Raw genomic sequence first — 17,071 nt, 5'->3', positions numbered from 1 at the left:
AAATAAATATGCTCTTAGTTATACACCACTACAAAAGACTGAAAATATAGAACAGTGGATAAAGACATAGAAGAACTTGTGGTTGTAACATGTTTTACTGGGATGTCTGTAAAACTCGAATTATTTTGTGAGACAGCTTAATAAAGACAAACAGAAATTTTTGAAACACAGAACTTTAGAAATAACAGACATTGAATCTATAGATAATAGGGTGTTTTGACTCAGTTATGTAGCTGAACTACATAATAATAAAAATAAAAACCTTATCATAGTTGCACCTTTGTTTTGTTTTGAAGGAAAGAGAATACTGTATATCATATCTGCTCACTATTTACTGTAACTGCATGGCAAATAAAATCATTGTCATGTAGAGCCCTCATTAGTAGTCTGAATACCCCCAGACATGCTTTTCTTCTTTCTTGTAGCTCAAAGCATCACAGTTGCTAAAAGTGACGGTTCACACATTGATACCCAAGGCTTATTGTTAGATATTAATTATCCTCTTTTTTTGTTTTGTGTCTCAGGGCTGAATACATCAGTGTGAGATTTTCCCTTGCTTTGTTTCAGCAGGTTGGATAATTATAATACATTTCACATACTGTATATACCAGCTTATAAGACGACTTGGCGCGTAAGACGACCCCCCATTTTTCATGGAAAAATGTAGGTTTAGAGCTGTGTTCATTGTATAAGATGACCCCCAATTTATTAAATTAAATAACATTATTCGCTGTTGTAAGTTAGTTGGTACATAAATAAATCAACAATTACTTGAGTTACCATACCAGAAGTGTGTAAAAGCAGTATCTTCAAGATTTGAAAATGTTTGGCAAAGCTCACCATTACAAAAAATATACAGTAAACATCACGGCAAATGCTCAGCACTTGTGATAACCTTTTGGAAGTAGATCCACATGAATGTATTCCTTTGAAATTGGAAAGAACCCCAGTATTAAGGATAACTAGGGAACTATCGATATGACAACACTCTTTAGTTTGATTATAAAATACTACCAAGGAAATATTGGCCTTTAGCAAACAACAAGGCTCATAAGTCAAGCGCGACTGGGAACCATGAACACAGCTATTTTTCGTAAGCAAGAAAGTTAGACTACCCTCATTGTTAAAATGGTATTGTATACCAAGTATCAATAACAAAATTGTCTATTACAGTGGACCCCCACCTATTCACAGTTCCGGATTCATGGCTTCACCTATTCTCGGATTTCTCTGTGGAACATATATACACTTTATTTGCGGAAAATTCACCTATGCGCGGTATTTTTCACAGAGAAATATTCACATATTACTGTATGTTCATATCATTTTTGTGAATAAATGCACTTTTTGTGATAAAAGTATTAAAATATTCAGGTATAAGCATTTTTAGACAGTTTTCTGGTTTTTTGAATTATCACAATAGGCATTTATAAGCATTTTTAGAGGTGGTTTTAAGTATTCGCAGATTTTAGCTATTTGGGGGGGTTAGTGGTATGCATCCCCCATGAACACGGGGGGTCAACTGTATTGTCTTATGTCTAATTATGGTAATTACCTATGGTAATTACTGTAATTACAGTTGTTTTGTTTACAGTATTGATAGTTGCGTTGCTAGTAATTCACTTGAATTACCTATGGTTTTTACCGTTATTACAGTTTTTTTTTGTTTACAGTGTCAATAGTTAACTATTGAAACAACTATCAACACTTCAGGGGTTAGCCTATCATGAAAAATCTTGGCAGGATTTAAGGCAGCTCAACATATAAGATGACCCCCCCCCTATTATGAGGGAGATTTTTTAAGGTTAAAAGGTTGCCTTATATGCTGTCATATACAGTATTTTATATTCATTTCTTTTAATTGCTTTTTCTTTGTCTTATCTGTTTCCTCCTCCCTTTTTTTCTTGGAAAAGTGAGTCATTATTGAGGAATTACAGATAGTGTCGTGGTGTTTTTCTGTTTGTCAGATGGTGGTATTCTGACTTATTTTCGCCTTGTGTGTTGAGTTTTGCTTATTTTTTCTCATATTTAATTCAGTAATCGTGTGTTGAGTTTTGTTTATTTTTTCTCATATTTAATTCAGTAATCCAGTTTATATGTACAGTAAACTGATTAAGTAGTGGTGTAACTTTTTTGTTCTTCAGATAAGTTTTGGGTTATTTCATGCTTATTATTGTTGTTTTACTGTCTTTCCCCAGGTATTATTTGCATCTTGTTTGGCCATCTGAATTGGTAGTAGTAATGTTTGCTTTTCTCCAACAGTATAAGGGCATATTCTGTATTTCTGCATATATGACTTAGTTTGTATATTTGCCACTTGTTGAGTATTTTATATTGGAGCTAGGGCAAGTATTGTGTTGTGCACTAAAAGTATTTTAAAGTTAATTGCTCATTCAAAGATGCCTAAATGAATGTTGAGGTTTGCCAGGTAGGATCTGCTGTATTTTCTTGGCCTCACTTGAAATGGGCTAGTACTGGCTTTTGCCAGGGTTGGGCTGCCAACCATGGGGCTCACTACAAAAATTGGACAATATAATAACATGCAAGGACAAGTGTTCTACTAAGAAAGTTTCTGCTTTGTGATCATTGACTTCTCTCAGCAGATGTACTGTTACCCAAACTGACTGCACATCTGATCCCTCACCCTCATGCAAGATGCCTGTTCCAGCTGCTTTGCTGATTACTGGACAGCTCCCAAGATAATGGCAGCTCCCTGACCTGCCAGCTTTGCTCATTGATTGGACTGTTTCCTAGTTTTGGCTACTATCTTACCGTGCCTACTCTTCTGATGCCACTTCCTGCACAGTAACCAGTCTGCTACTTCTCAGATGCAGCTGGGACCGATGTTAGACTAGACCTGTGCCCATGTGCAAGAGAATATTTTTTCCTAGATGTAGGGTCATTGCGAGTGTGTTTGTCTTTGGTAACTAACAAATATTGATGCTTAGTCCCAAGATATTGAGAAATACAGCACAGAAAGTCCCAAGATATTGAGAAATACAGCACAGAAAGTCCCAAGATATTGAGAAATACAGCACAGAAAGTCCCAAGATATTGAGAAATACAGCACAGAAAGTCCCAAGATATTGAGAAATACAGCACAGCAAAACTCTCATTGCCCACAGAAGCATGTGGGGTTCACCCATGATTCAGCTGTTAAAGTATGAATTTGGCAGTGACTTGTTTTATTTTTACTCTTGAGCCACCCCCTTCATGTTACAACCTTCCTGTCTCACCAGAACAGTTAGTTGATCTTTAGTTGATTTCTGCGCTTTTTTTTTGTAACTATACCACAAGTGGAAAATTCTTACTTTACTCCCTTGATTTAGCTACCAATGAGATTTACTTGGTCAATTGATTCCTGACCTATTTTATTCCCAGTTGCTTCACTGAATTCATTGTACCTTTTCAAAGGTTGAAATTGCCAACTGCTCAGCCTCCCTTTAAGTTGTGATTCAGGCTATGCAGAATTGATGGGTTTCATAATGAAATTGCATCATACAAACCAATCAGTTATAAGGGAAGTGCCCACATCCTGAAGGTTAGTAGCTATTTTCAGTTAGGGGTAGGTGTAAATGCATGAACTAACATTGAGCTGCGGTGCTGCTTCTGTCTACCAAACATCAAAATACATGTCAATGGATACATGAATGAAGTTTCTATAATACTGTAATAGGTTTGTATGAAAAATTATTTTATGTTGTAATTAAATGTATTTACATTTACTACTATTGGGAAATCATCATTGATATTAGTTATCAAAGAGCAAAAGGCAAAAGTGTCAGTTTTGGTAAGACAGGTGACTGAGGGATAAAACTGTACTTTGAACAACTGTAGAAGTCTGTTGTTTTATTTCTTTCAATGAGTTTAGTTCATTTTCAGTTTCCTAACAGATATAATGTTGGAATTAAGTCTTGGCCAAATTCATGTAGACATAAAGCTACCAGATGTGCATGTTTTTGTTTTCAACAAGCCACTTTTGGTCATGAAGTTGATAGCATGAAAATAAGATGCATAAGAGTCTGTTTTTTTTATGCAAAGTTTATCTCTTGGTATTATCTAAGGTGAACTTCTTATTGTAGGGTAATGGACATGAACGTGATTTCATGGGTCGTAAAGACATTTATATTATGGACATGTACAATAAGCATATTTATCCCAACGACACCTTCGCAAAGGGAGCAATTAAGCGCAAAGTTGAACTTGGTGCTTTTACAGAAGATGACGAATATTTGGAGAAAGTTAATACGTAAGTAACATTGCTTTGCTTCAGAAGGCACATTTTAGTAATATCTAGCATGTTTAAAATTGCTAATGAGCTTCCAGAATTTTAGTAAACTACATACCATGCAGTTACATACTGTACCATGAAGTACTGTAGAGTTATGGTTAGATATTGTAAGATTTTTACATTAGAGAAATATTGGTTTTACCTTGTAAACTAAAATGTTGCAGAGAATTTAGTTTGTTTTCAAACAGTTTATTTATTCTTATATAAGGATGTACTCTTTTCCCATGTATTATAACCAATCTCCAATTGTTTTCTACTTTTTATAGGCATGTAGAGGGTGGCCTGAATGAGTTCAGTCCTCATGCTGTAATCTATAATGCTGGCACAGACATAATGGAAGGTGATTCATTAGGCCTCTTGTCCGTAACGAAGCAGGTATGATATTGGTCTCTCATTATCTGTGAATAAATGTATTTAGAAAATGGTTGTTATACACAATTTAAGGATGAGTTAGGATATTCATCTTTATTAGTTTTTTTAATTGACACAATCAGTCTGTCACCTTTAACTTGTCAAATTTAATATTGATACATTTTTGCCCACAGTGTAAGAACAAATGAAATATGTGTCCCTTATTATCATCACCAATAACATTTTTGTCCCATTTTCCTTCATTTGGTTGGTTGTAAAATGAATCTTATTCACTTTCTGATTGAATTCCTGTATGGTCTAGATCTTCATCTATTCCTTTTTCCATAATTTTCTGAAACTTTTTGCTACATCCATATCTGTTCCTCACCCCTTTAGATTATGAGCCAATTGTCATGGTGGGGCTGTGATCAGAAAGCAACTTTCTACATCTTGATTGAATTATTCATATTAATTTAGTTCTGTGGTTAAATTAGTGGTGCTTTGTTGTCGCTTGCCTTGATCTTTTTCCCCTCTCTCCCTACCCTATCATGTTTGAACTTTAGTTGACAGTCCCTGTGGCATTAAACAAGACTTTGATCACTCTTAAAACATGAAAGGTAGAGAGGTTGGAGAATATGCCCCCTTATCTCTGGAAGTTTACTAGCTGAAGTGGTCAAGTGACACAAAAGACTTTTGTTAAACTTGGCCTCAGTATTCACACATAATTTGCCTTTAATTCCTCCTTGTCCACATATTTTCAGTGTCAATACTGCATTCATTCTTTACACTTTTTAATTAATTCATTGTTCCTCATTTTCATTTGGGGTTGCATTTGGGAAGGGCCCCCTTGCAAGGAGGAGTATGGGTATAGTCTTCTACCCTCCCCTCCTTATGTCTCACTGATTGTCAAGTTAGCACTTACAGTAATATAATTTTTAAAATATTTTTTTATGTGCATGACAATCATGAAGAGTAAATGTAAGTTTTATATATGTAACTTACCCAGTAATTACTTAGCTAAGAGTTTCTATTCGAACAGCATTTAGAATTCTGAATTCCGCGGTAGCGATTCTTTTGTTTTTTATAGACGACTATGCCCTGCCCACTTTTGGGGTACGAAAGAGGAACAACACCGCCAACATGATAATTTGTTTTTACCGCTTGTAGCATCAACACCTGGTGCTGTTACAGCAGTTTAGAGTTTTCGGATTCGTAATTTTCTTCTTTGGTGAAGTATTTTGTAGCCTTTTCGGCATTTTTTCATATTGACTTTCACGATTTTGACCTTTTCAACTAGTTAGGATATGTCTGACACTAGTAGTTCTAGTTTCTGGTATTGCAGTAAAGGCTGCAATACACGGATGACAAAATTGACTTATGATTCTCACACCTTGTGTTCTGGTTGTAGAGGTCAAGTTTGCTCAATTAATTTGACGTGACGAATGCAAGGATTGGGGAGAACAAAAATGGAAGACTTTAAATTCTCATTTAGCTAAGCTAGAAAGAGATAAGAAGAGGAAAGCAGCCGCTAAAGCTAGCGGAAAATTAGCTAGTCAGGCATTGACTCCTAGATGGGATAAGGCTGACATATCTGTTAATTCTCCATCTGTTAACCCGTCCCCACCTGCATCAATTAATTCTCCTAAGCCACCTACTCCTTCTCCTGACTCCATCACTTCCAAACCCGATCACTTCGCCAGCCTTGAGAATAAGTGTGAACAACGTTTAAATCTGGTAATGAGTACAGTGGCCCAGTTAGGGGCATCAGTGCGTGTCCTGATGCCCAAGTTTGAAAACAGTGCTAAAGGTGAAGTGTCAGTGGAGGAGGCCGTTGCTTGTCCCACTGATTCTCCTAGGTGTTGGTCCCTGCCATACTCCCTGCTACCTGAGAGGAGGCATCCCGGTAGCCCAAGGGAGGTCAGTGGGGTCTGCCCATGGGCAGTCGTCCCCTCAGTCCAACCTGTTGCACCCCAGGTTGTGACTAGAGACAGCCGCTGGAAAGGCGTCCCAGAAGTGCATCGGGTTTCGTCAAATTCTGAGGAGTCCTCACCTCATAAGAGCTGTCTTCGTCATTTCCCTGATGAATCTTGCCCGCTTAAGAGACGTTTCTCGGGTAAAGAGCAGTCCCTGCATCTTCCTTACAAGAGAATGAGGGAACCTTCCTTCAGTCCTCAACCTTCTTGTGGCAAGTGGGACACTCCTCTCCTCAGCGCCAGGAGTGAGGTTCTAGCTCGCTACACCTCTCGGGCGAGCAGCTCCAGATTTCGCGTAAGCGCCCTGTTCCTCGGAATGTCCCATATCGGTGGAATGCTTTGATTAGTGCCATGAAGCAGACAAGCGCCCTGTAGCAGCCAGGCGCCCTGATGCAGCCAAGCGACCTGAGGTGGTCGGATGCTCTCTTTCGTCGGAGCGCCTTGAAGCTTCCGATCTTCCCATAGCGCTCGAGGCCCCTCAAGTCTCCAAGCGCCCTGCAGCTTTGGATAAGCCTTCTCCTGCGTTGGACCCAGCTCTTGAACTCAAGAGCTTTGTAACGTAAACTGGGTAATATTCTTCATCTTTTACAGAAACCAGCAGCACAGACTGCCCCTGAATTAGACTCGATGACGTCTCTGATCTCTTAAGATGAAAAGAGGAGCAGGATGCGTCTTGTACGCCATATGCGTCAGTCCTCAAGTGCCTTCTTCAGCAGTTCCCAGAATTTTTCACTCCGACCTCTCCTTCCTCTCCAAGTTTGTCTTTCTTGATGAGCAATCAGGCTGTGGATTCGATGAGACTTCCAAAGATGGTTCTCTCTAAATCATCGAAGAAAGCTCTCCGCCAAGTAGAGAAACTGGCTTTCCAAGAAGAGGGATTAAGGGAAAGCCTGTTTTAGTGTTCCTCCCTCTCGTCTCGCACTTATGCAGTACTTGTTGTACGCAGTGGGAGAAGCTCCTTCCCTGGGAGTGGCTGCCTCCTCCCATGGGGACTTTTCTGCTCTCATTGGCTCAGGACGGAGATTGGCTCTCGCTTCGGCAAAAACTTTCTTTTCAGCACATGAGAAGGATCATCTTTTGAAGAGTTTAAGTCTTTCAAGGTGTTGAGTTGTCTCGACTGGTGTTTGGGAGTAGTCGCCATGAAGCTTCAAGAACCAGCTTTTTTGTGTGATGAAGCTGCAGACCTGTTTCAATTCCTTTCTTGCACAGATAAAGCAGTTAGAGATGGCTCACAGGAAATAGCTGCCCTTTATGCCATGGGCACCCTTAAGAAGTGCGAACTTTTGGTCTCTTTCGCATCGAAGGGCGTTACGGCCCCACAGAAATTGGCTCTCCTTTTTTCCCTTCATTATTTGTTTCCTCAGCCCACTGTAAGTGAGATTGCAGCGAGTCTACACCAAAAGTCAATGCAAGATTTGTTGACTCAATCAACGAAGCACCAGAGGGACTGGTCTGCCTTCTGAGTTAAACCAGCATCTCCTCTTGAACAACCAAAGCCATTTCATGGAGGAAATCAGAGATCGCGCCTCAGGTCCCGAGGTTCAGTTAGATTTGCACCCCGAGCTATCAAGAAATCATCTTCCTTTAAGGTTTTCAGGTTTATTTTCTAAATTTTTTTTCCCCTCCTCTCAATCTTTATAGCAAGTCATTATAAGGACTTGAGTACCCCTGGACCCTTTGATGGTAGCAACTCGGAACAGTTGACAACTGCTGGAACCTCCTATGACAACCTTTCTTTAGAAAAATCAAAACAAAATCAGAATGTAATTACGCTGGAACCTTATACTCCAGTACAAAACAAACCCAAAAGAAGTAAATATCGTTTTGACCCAACCTTGACTTACTTCGACTCCCTCTTTGGGAGTGGAAGTTGGTCAAGGTTTCTAACCTTAGAAACAGAACAGAAAATTTCAGCCCTAAAGTTGGAAAACTAACAATTAAACAGACATTCAACAGCAGAAATGTTGTTTAGACAGATAAGAGAAAATACATGGCTTATAGAAGCCACAACAAAGAGTCAGTCTGAGGACTGTATGTCTATAACAACAATAGATAATACAAAAGTAAAAATTAAAAAAACATTATGAACAGCATTCAGGGTACCATTGTGCTTCCTGAGAACAGTGATGAGCCAATCGAAAAGAATATTCTCTTGGACTCTTAAAAAGATATCCTAGAGTCCAAGATTGTGAGGTATATAATATACCAAGTAAACAACAAAATAAGAAAATTTTTAAAATCACTAAAATAAAATTTGAGGGTCAAGATTTACCCCAAAAAATAAAAGTTTTAGGTCAAAACAGAGAAATAAGGCCCTATGTCCCAAAGCCACTACAGTGTCAAAACTGAAGTAAATATGGGCATGCAAAAAAATATTGTGGAAACGAACCTGTATGCGTTTGTGGATCTGAAGAACATGCCACACAGTGGAATTGCAGCGAACCAAAATGTATAAACTGTGGGTAGAATCATCATGCAAGATCCAAAGAATGCATGTATTACATGTACAACATGGAATTGAAAATGCTACAAGAAAGAACAGGAATGTCTATTGGAGATGCCAAATTAGAATTGAAAGTGAGAGGAATTCAAGACCCTGCTAAGAAACATACTTATGCCTTGACAACAAGAACTAATAATGAATCAAAAATAAATACAGATAGAAGTAACAAACCGCAGCCAAATAAATCTCAAGAAGAAAATAATGCTTTACAGAAAAAAATAAAATTGTAAAGAATCAAGAAACAGGCATAAAGGATATGGGTAACATTTTATCCAACTCTTTTGAAATGTTAATGCAAATAGCACAAGATGATGATACTACTACAGAAGAAACAGAGGAAAGTCGTGATGGAGTGGAAATTAAAGATAAAAAAAGGCTTTTGGAGAGAATGCCACCCAAAACAAAAAAACCAACTATAATTAGAGCAACATTGGTTAAACCAAAGACAAAGGATGTAAAGAATGAACAAAAACAAACTAAGAATATACCTTTATCTCCTAAAATAATAGTAAAATCTGTGGATACAGATATCCAAAACACTGAAGTTAGAGATAACAATGATTATGTCAAGGGAGAAGAGATTACTCTTGTCACCAATAATTGGGACAAGAGCAAATGAAACAAGGAATGTACATGAAAACACATGTGGATGTAATGATTTTTTTTTTTTTGTAGAATTGTGCAATAATAACAAAAACTTAACGAAAGATGGTTGGACAAACATTATAAGAAATTTTATGAAATATAGAAAAAAAGAAATCACGGATTTGAGTGACCATTGCGGTACATATTTTGTAAAATGAATTTCAGTACAATATTAGTTTCCAATTTTTTCTATGTCTATGATAGTCCCCCTAATCAGTTAATACCAACATCAAAGAATATAAGAGTAATTGAATAATTCAGTCCATTTTATAAACTTGAATGTGTATAGTTTTCAATATTACTAAAAGAAATGTGATTGATTTCAAAATAAAATATTCTTAGCAGTTTAAAAAATTTATCCTTTTCCTAATTTTTTCATAGTTTTATTTTATAAAATTCAGATTTTTATAATATCAGCTAAGTAACTATTTTTCAGCAATTTGATTGTATAATCAACACACTGAAATTATTTAATTAGGATTAAATTAAAAAACAAATATAGGGGTCATAAGTTGCAGGGTCCTTTAAAGTGTTGAACAATATTAAACCCTTGCTTTGTTTGAGTTAGTCTTTGGGTCTACTGTTTCATGCAAATGCTGTATAACGTAATTTCAAGTTTTTCCTACATTTTCAGGGAATCATTAAAAGGGATGAGATAGTGTTCCAAAAAGTTTCCCAGCGAAAAATTCCAATTGTAATGGTGACAAGTGGAGGCTACCAACGTACTACAGCAGCTGTCATAGCAGATTCCATTACCAATTTGAATAAGAAAGCATATATTGACTTGTCTGTACAGTAATCAAAGCTATTAATTCCTTAACTTCAGACAAGTTTTTGCTTTGTGTACCTGGATCTGTCCTACATAGTTGAAGGTATTTTAATGGGTATTTTATGATAAATGGGTTTTATAAAAACTTGTTTTACTGTAAGAATGTCATATGTATTGTTTATGTGGGCATTTAATCAATATCTCTGATTACACAAAATCATTATTTTGGCTTAAATATAGTGATTTTTAATGCCTTTTATTTACAAATAAAATTTTTTTTTGGGGTGGTCTGATTCACAAATTTTTAGACCAGCCGTCTCCTGCCTTTTCATGTTTAATGTTTGTCCATTACTTGAGTAAGAGCCAAATTATTTATTTTTCAAGTGTGATTGGAGTCATAATACAAAAGAAATAGGTAATCATTCTAGTATTGTTTATATATATGAGATTTTTATATGCTACAGCAAGTGGTTGTTTCTTCAGGTTAAACTACAGTTGGGAACAGGTTGCCAGATACCATTCAGGAGGTCTAATGTGTAAGCAAATAAGAGTCATGTGATTTTCTTGACCGTTTTTAATGCCTTCAGTTCTGCAAGCTCTTCTCTCATTCCTTAATACCAAGCTCACTTTTCATGTTTATCTTTTCTCTCAGAAACTTCAACTGGTTGAAACCATTTTTAAGCATTTAGTAGCTCCAGTCTTTCAAATTCCCTTGCTTAAATATTCAATACATCACTTTATTTTCTCTCAGACAGACCTTGTGAATCTTAACATGCCCCATTTGGAATACCAGTTGGACTTCAAGGCAAGGATTCTGAGATCATTATTTCTTAACTCACTGATATTATTGCTTATGATATACCCTAGTGCCTGAAAAAAAAGCTTAGCTATACATCTTGCTTGCAACTTTAATCTTAAACAATGTAAAATCATTTCTTTCAAATCTGTCTCTGGCTGTCATCAACTGCACAACATTGGCTCCTTCCTAATTTTTAGTAGTTTTCCTGAGAATTTCTAACTTCCCCTCTTCCTATCTCTGCTATAGATTTTTTTGTGTGTATTACTTAGTTTTTTTGCCATCTCAATCCAGTTATAAAATAGTGCATGGATCTTCAGTATCCATTGCATGTAGACTCCAGAAGCATAACTTTTAAGATAAAGTTTCTAGACATACGTTAATTTTTTTTTTTAAGTTTTCTTTTTATGAATAGTGTATTCCCTCTGCAGGTGGTCCCTTACCTACATAAGTGGACTGTTTTCTAGGACTGTAAGTTAAACTATATGAATGTGAATGTTAGAGCATAGCCAGATACAGTGTTCACAAAGACCTAAGAATAAAAAAGTAATTATTCAAGAATAAACATGGTAAGTACTGCTAAATAGATATTATAAAATGTGAACGAAAAATGTAGGTTCCAACTTACCAGAAAAATAAATGGAATGCCAAAGATTGAAGTAGACATTAATAATACAGTATGAGTAATTTTGCTCATTTTATGCTACTTTGATATTAATTTGTTATATGATATTAATGGCTGGTGGAAAAGGTTCATCTCATGAAAATGACATGCACACTTGGAAGGGGCCAAAATTTATCTTCAGTAACTCTGAACTTGATTGTGCACCATGGCATTTAGTGGTTTCATTGGTATGAGTCTTCTGCTTCATTTGGTGATGGATAATCTCCAGTATGTAGCTTACTTTCAGAGTTCATCAAATCTATATCATCATTTTTGTCATCATATTTAGGGAAAATAAATGATAAAGAACAGTCATATGCTTCATGCAGCTAACAGATGACTGAATAAAAACATAAATACCGTTGCCATCTTTTGAGAAAAACTGGAGCCAAATATTTTCAGAGTGGCAGGAGGTCAAAGGCATTATCTGCAAACTAAATTTTCTTTAAATTCATGGATCTGCAACAAAAGTATGAATAAAGGTATATACATTATTGGGTTTATGCAAGTTTAGGAGTTTGTAAAGGTTGATTATTTAATTTTTGTATACCCCACTTTTGGAGACTTGTATACAGCCTGTGATATAATTTACAAATTAATATGGCTTTAGAGTAGTATATATGGTGTTATTTTAGATATAGTATTTTATAAAAAATATTGAATTTATTTTTTAAGTTTGTACATTGATTTCAGTAGCTAACAGCGTAACTTAACATGACAGCCTTATGGCACTTGGCAAAAATCTTTTATTTTGCCAAATAGGGTTCAGACAGTGATTTATTATCTAAGTTTATATTAACCTCTGGTTAGTTTGTTATTTCAAACCATGTAAAATTTCATTACAACTGTTTTTGGTTATCTAGGTTTTTCTCCCTTCTCACTTTGAGCAGAATTATTCACAGAAAACACGTTCAACTCAGTAGGTGAAAAATGTTATGGCCCAAAGATTGGGAGCAAAAAATATAAATGTTTTAGAGCAGGGGACCTAAAAGTTTGCCAAGGAAATTACTTTCAGTATAATCTCTTTAAACTGAAGCAGTATAATCAATCATGTAGAGAAGAACCTTACTTTGAAGAGGGTTTTAAAATCAAACTCATTGCCAGGAAACACAGGTCATAATGACTTGAAAATCTTTGTTCATTATGCTCTTAGCTTTAATAGTTTTTAGTCACAGAAAGGAATTTAGTGATACCGCTTACAGACTTACAGTAGAAATGTCCTTTACCAGTGGTGTGGCTATAGAAAAACAAGTACATTGAATGATTTCCTTCTTAAAAGTTGTTTAATGCAGGAGATTTAGTGAACTGTTATCTTATTTCACAAAGATTTTTCAGTGTAAATAAAAGGTTTTCTCAAGAAGTGTATATTAGTAGCTAAAATGCATAGTTTTGTACAATCATCATGCATGATGGATGGTGAACTGACTTTCATATTACTGTAAATATATAAATATTGGGGTACAAGCACTATAATGTGAGAATATATTTCAAGCAAGTTGAAGAGGAAAAAGAAACCTAGTTAGATAAATCAAAAGTCGATAAGACCATATAATTTTGGTTGCATCATTGTAACTTGACATCTATGATTTTGGTAATATGATTTACATGTCCAAAGGACCTTTTGGTAAAATAGTCAGGGTTAATTTAAAACATATTGTTGATGCAGACTGCACTTTTTGTCAAACTTAGCTGAACTGTATTAGAATAAGATAGATATTAATACTCTGTCTCCTTGTAATGTATTTGTAAACACATAACTGTTTTTCGTCACTGTACAGTGCCCATTTCATTTGTCACAGAATGTTCCCTGACAAAAACTTCTCCAAAAGAATGTTCACGATACTCATCAGAGGTTTTTAAAAGATTGACTTTCCCTCATTTGCATTACTTTATGCTTTTTTTTTCATTATATTTTGGCATTTTTACCTGTTTTAATGTTCTGAAGTGATGGAAGTTTTGTTGATAATACTGCTGAAAACACTAGTAACATTTTGGTTGGTAGCACTTTTTCTTTTACTAGGAAAGACTATTATTATTATTATTATATTATTATTATTGTTATTATTATTATTACTACTGCAGTATTTGGAAGATGAACCCTGTTCATATGGACTTGTTACTACTTACAAGTGTCTAGGATAAAAACATCAAATTGCAGTTGTGGGCAAAACTCTAGAGATCAAGAAAATTTGACTGGAAGCCCTGAATATTAGCGTATACAGTAGTACTCTGCAATTTTTCTTACCATAATGAGTAGCAGGCCCAGGGTTCAGGTCTGTCACCCAAAAGAATTAAAATTAATAACAAAGTTAGAAACTAATCTAATAAACAGACTCGTAACAACAACAGCAGCAGTCTGGGGACTTGACAACTTAACCTTCCCTTCTTAAATTGAGATTTGGGGTCTATAATTAATGAGTTCTGGCTTGAACACACTTTGTTATAAGATTAATTAATTTTTCAAAACAAACATAACTTATATTACAGTACCTAATTACCTTCTTCCTGCTCTACATGCATGTCAAAGGCTGTTCCAGAAATAATGAGGTGGTTGACAGTCAAGACTTGATGGATCTCACTTGTACTGGAACACTACTTACTGGCTTACTGATGGTCTTCCTTCCTGAGAGAAGTTTTTCGTTTCAGGACATGTGGCAAGTGAAATGGACATCATAAGTTTGAGTGTGTCGCAAGAAATTTTCTAAAAAAAATTATCCACACAACTTTAAGAACATTGTAATGTTTTTTGTGATATTCTAACATGTCTTTAATAAGCTTTACTCAATTTGAGGATTATATTTATGTTGTGCAAACATGCCCATTGGTTTTTTTATATTTTTCATTCAGTAAGCTGAAGGATGTTTGTAATTTGGTCATAGGGTAGAAGGAATACCAACACTAGTAATGATTTTGTGTCTCAAAAAAGTGGTCCTTCAAATTCCTCGCCATTACACACCCATAATGAAGGATGTTGACAAGCATTAGCAGATATGATACTGATGTTCATATAAAATGGAAGGCAAAGCATATTTTGGAAATGCAGACACGGTTTGAACACTGGTGAAATTGGTTGTGAATATAGTAGTTGTAAAGTCGAGAGAGGCATTGAACTTGTGACAAGAAGATATGAATGCTTTCATGGTTGTGCATAAATAAGTCACAAAAATGTCAGGTACTTGAAATAAAATACATTTCATGGCTCAGCAGATATCTTAGGTAGTGTTCATCAGCTCAGTTGATCTTAATGCAAGTTTTGAACTTAAGAAAACAGTGGTGGGTATTTTTAAAAATTTCAGCCACATGGTACAATAAAGAAAACAGTGGTGGGTATTTTTAAAAATTTCAGCCACATGGTACAGTATATGCGGCTGAAACTTACAGAATTGGTACAGACGTTGACGAAATCTGTTATGAGTTTTTAAATGTATATAGTTTTGCAAATCTGAAATGTTAGAACTATGACAGATCAAAAATTGAATAGAAATTTGACTCTTCTTGACTCAAAACTCAGTATTTATATATTTAAATTCTTTCAGAGACCTTATTTTTCTGGTCTTGGGTTGAAGTTGTTAGTAGGTTTAAGGGGCTTCAGGGCTTGCCACTGTTATCTTTTCTTTAGTGATTTGGGATTGTGTTCACTTGTGCATGTTCATCCATAAGTTATTGGTGAAGAAATGTTTTTGGAAAATAGTAGGTTAATTACCAAATGGTGTATGAGAGAATGGTTCCTAACCTTTGGGTTGCAACCCAAAAATGGATTACTAAACCATTTAGGTTGGTGACTAGGAGTTTATGGATTATTATTATTATTATTATTATTATTATTATTATTATGGTACTCATAACTCTCAGGCCTTTCCATTCTGCACAGAAAATTTGTTTTAGACATTTTCATTAACTCATTGGCCTGTTAAATTATTAGCTATTTTCAGATTTTTTTTTTAAAGTTTATTAACAGAAAAGGCATGAAGAGCAGCCTATATTTACAGATGATTATATCATTTATACTAATGCTCTAATAATATTCCTTAGCATTATAGGAATAAAAGGGTATAATGCTAATGGAAACATTATGTTGGAGAACTTGAAATATATAAAAGTTGTTTACCTTACATTTTGGAAGAAAGGATTTTTCACTTTATGCTTAAAATATTTTCACATAGACTGTGTATAAAAAATTTGTTAAAAGTTTATTTTGGTAATAACAAGGAAGTTTGGTGTGTCTTGAACTTTTGCCATTTACTTGCAACTCCAGATCCGTATTTTACATGTTTCAATGAAGTACAGTATTACAGTTGCTAGTGCTAAAATAATTTTTTTTATTTGTTAATTGTTTATGATTACTACAAAATACAGTAATCAGCATAAAAAGATAATCTCAGTAAGTAGTGCCATTGACCTCAATAGAAATTGCATAAGAAAGAACATATGTCCATGATCCTGCTGTATAGAGTAATACAGGTAGTCCCCGGTTATTGGCGGGTTTGGTTATCGGCGATCCAGTGTTTTGGTGCTTGTCTAGCAACGAAAATCCATGATTTTTGGCACCAATATGCACTGATTTCTGCTTATCGGCACTGATAATCGAGTATTGGCGCCGATACATACCTAACAGAGGCGCCGATAACCGAGAATTGGCGATTTTCGCTTATTATCACGCCATCCAAACGCAATCCCCACCAATAACCAGGGACTGAATGTGCAGGCCTTATGTTCCCATACTATTGATTAGTCAGGCAGCCAGTTTTTTTTTTTTTTTTTTTTTTTTTGAAAACAGATATCATAAGACATTTTCAGTGGGTGATTTCCCATGATTTTTTGCATTTATTTTGTATAAACAATGTATGTTATTCTCCATGCTAGCCATAATTATACATTCATTGGTCTTAAGGACATGCATCACCATGTTAGAGTATAATAGGAGTTTGAGATGTGGATGGACAAGGTTAGGAAACACAGATATATGAGAATTTAATGTAGAATTGCAAAGGAATTTATTATTTTGGTTCTGGTAATACTGCTATACTGATGATTAGATAAAAAACTTGTCTCTGATAAAAATGATGGGTAACTATAATA

At 35.4% G+C, this 17,071-nt stretch overlaps 1 protein-coding gene across 6 annotated transcripts in view; it reads left to right on the top strand.

Moving 5' to 3' along the window:
* Positions 1-13,767, top strand: part of HDAC11 (Histone deacetylase 11) — a 50,876-nt gene extending 37,109 nt beyond the window's left edge. For 3 of the 6 annotated variants that reach the window (XM_067120339.1, XM_067120340.1, XM_067120337.1), the window contains 3 exons: positions 4,083-4,249; positions 4,558-4,666; positions 10,398-12,526. In XM_067120339.1, the coding sequence (XP_066976440.1) occupies positions 4,083-4,249; positions 4,558-4,666; positions 10,398-10,562 (441 nt within the window). In that variant the 3' untranslated portion in view covers positions 10,563-12,526. Of the gene's footprint in view, positions 1-4,082; positions 4,250-4,557; positions 4,667-10,397 lie in introns of all 6 variants that reach the window. The other 3 variants (XR_010855936.1, XR_010855937.1, XM_067120336.1) reach the window with 3 other exon arrangements.
* Positions 13,768-17,071: the final 3,304 nt, after the last annotated feature.

The sequence above is a fragment of the Macrobrachium rosenbergii genome, chromosome 18 (assembly GCF_040412425.1).
Source record: "Macrobrachium rosenbergii isolate ZJJX-2024 chromosome 18, ASM4041242v1, whole genome shotgun sequence".
NCBI classification, from domain to species: Eukaryota; Metazoa; Arthropoda; class Malacostraca; order Decapoda; family Palaemonidae; genus Macrobrachium; species Macrobrachium rosenbergii.
This window is presented reverse-complemented; position numbering and strand designations above follow the sequence as displayed.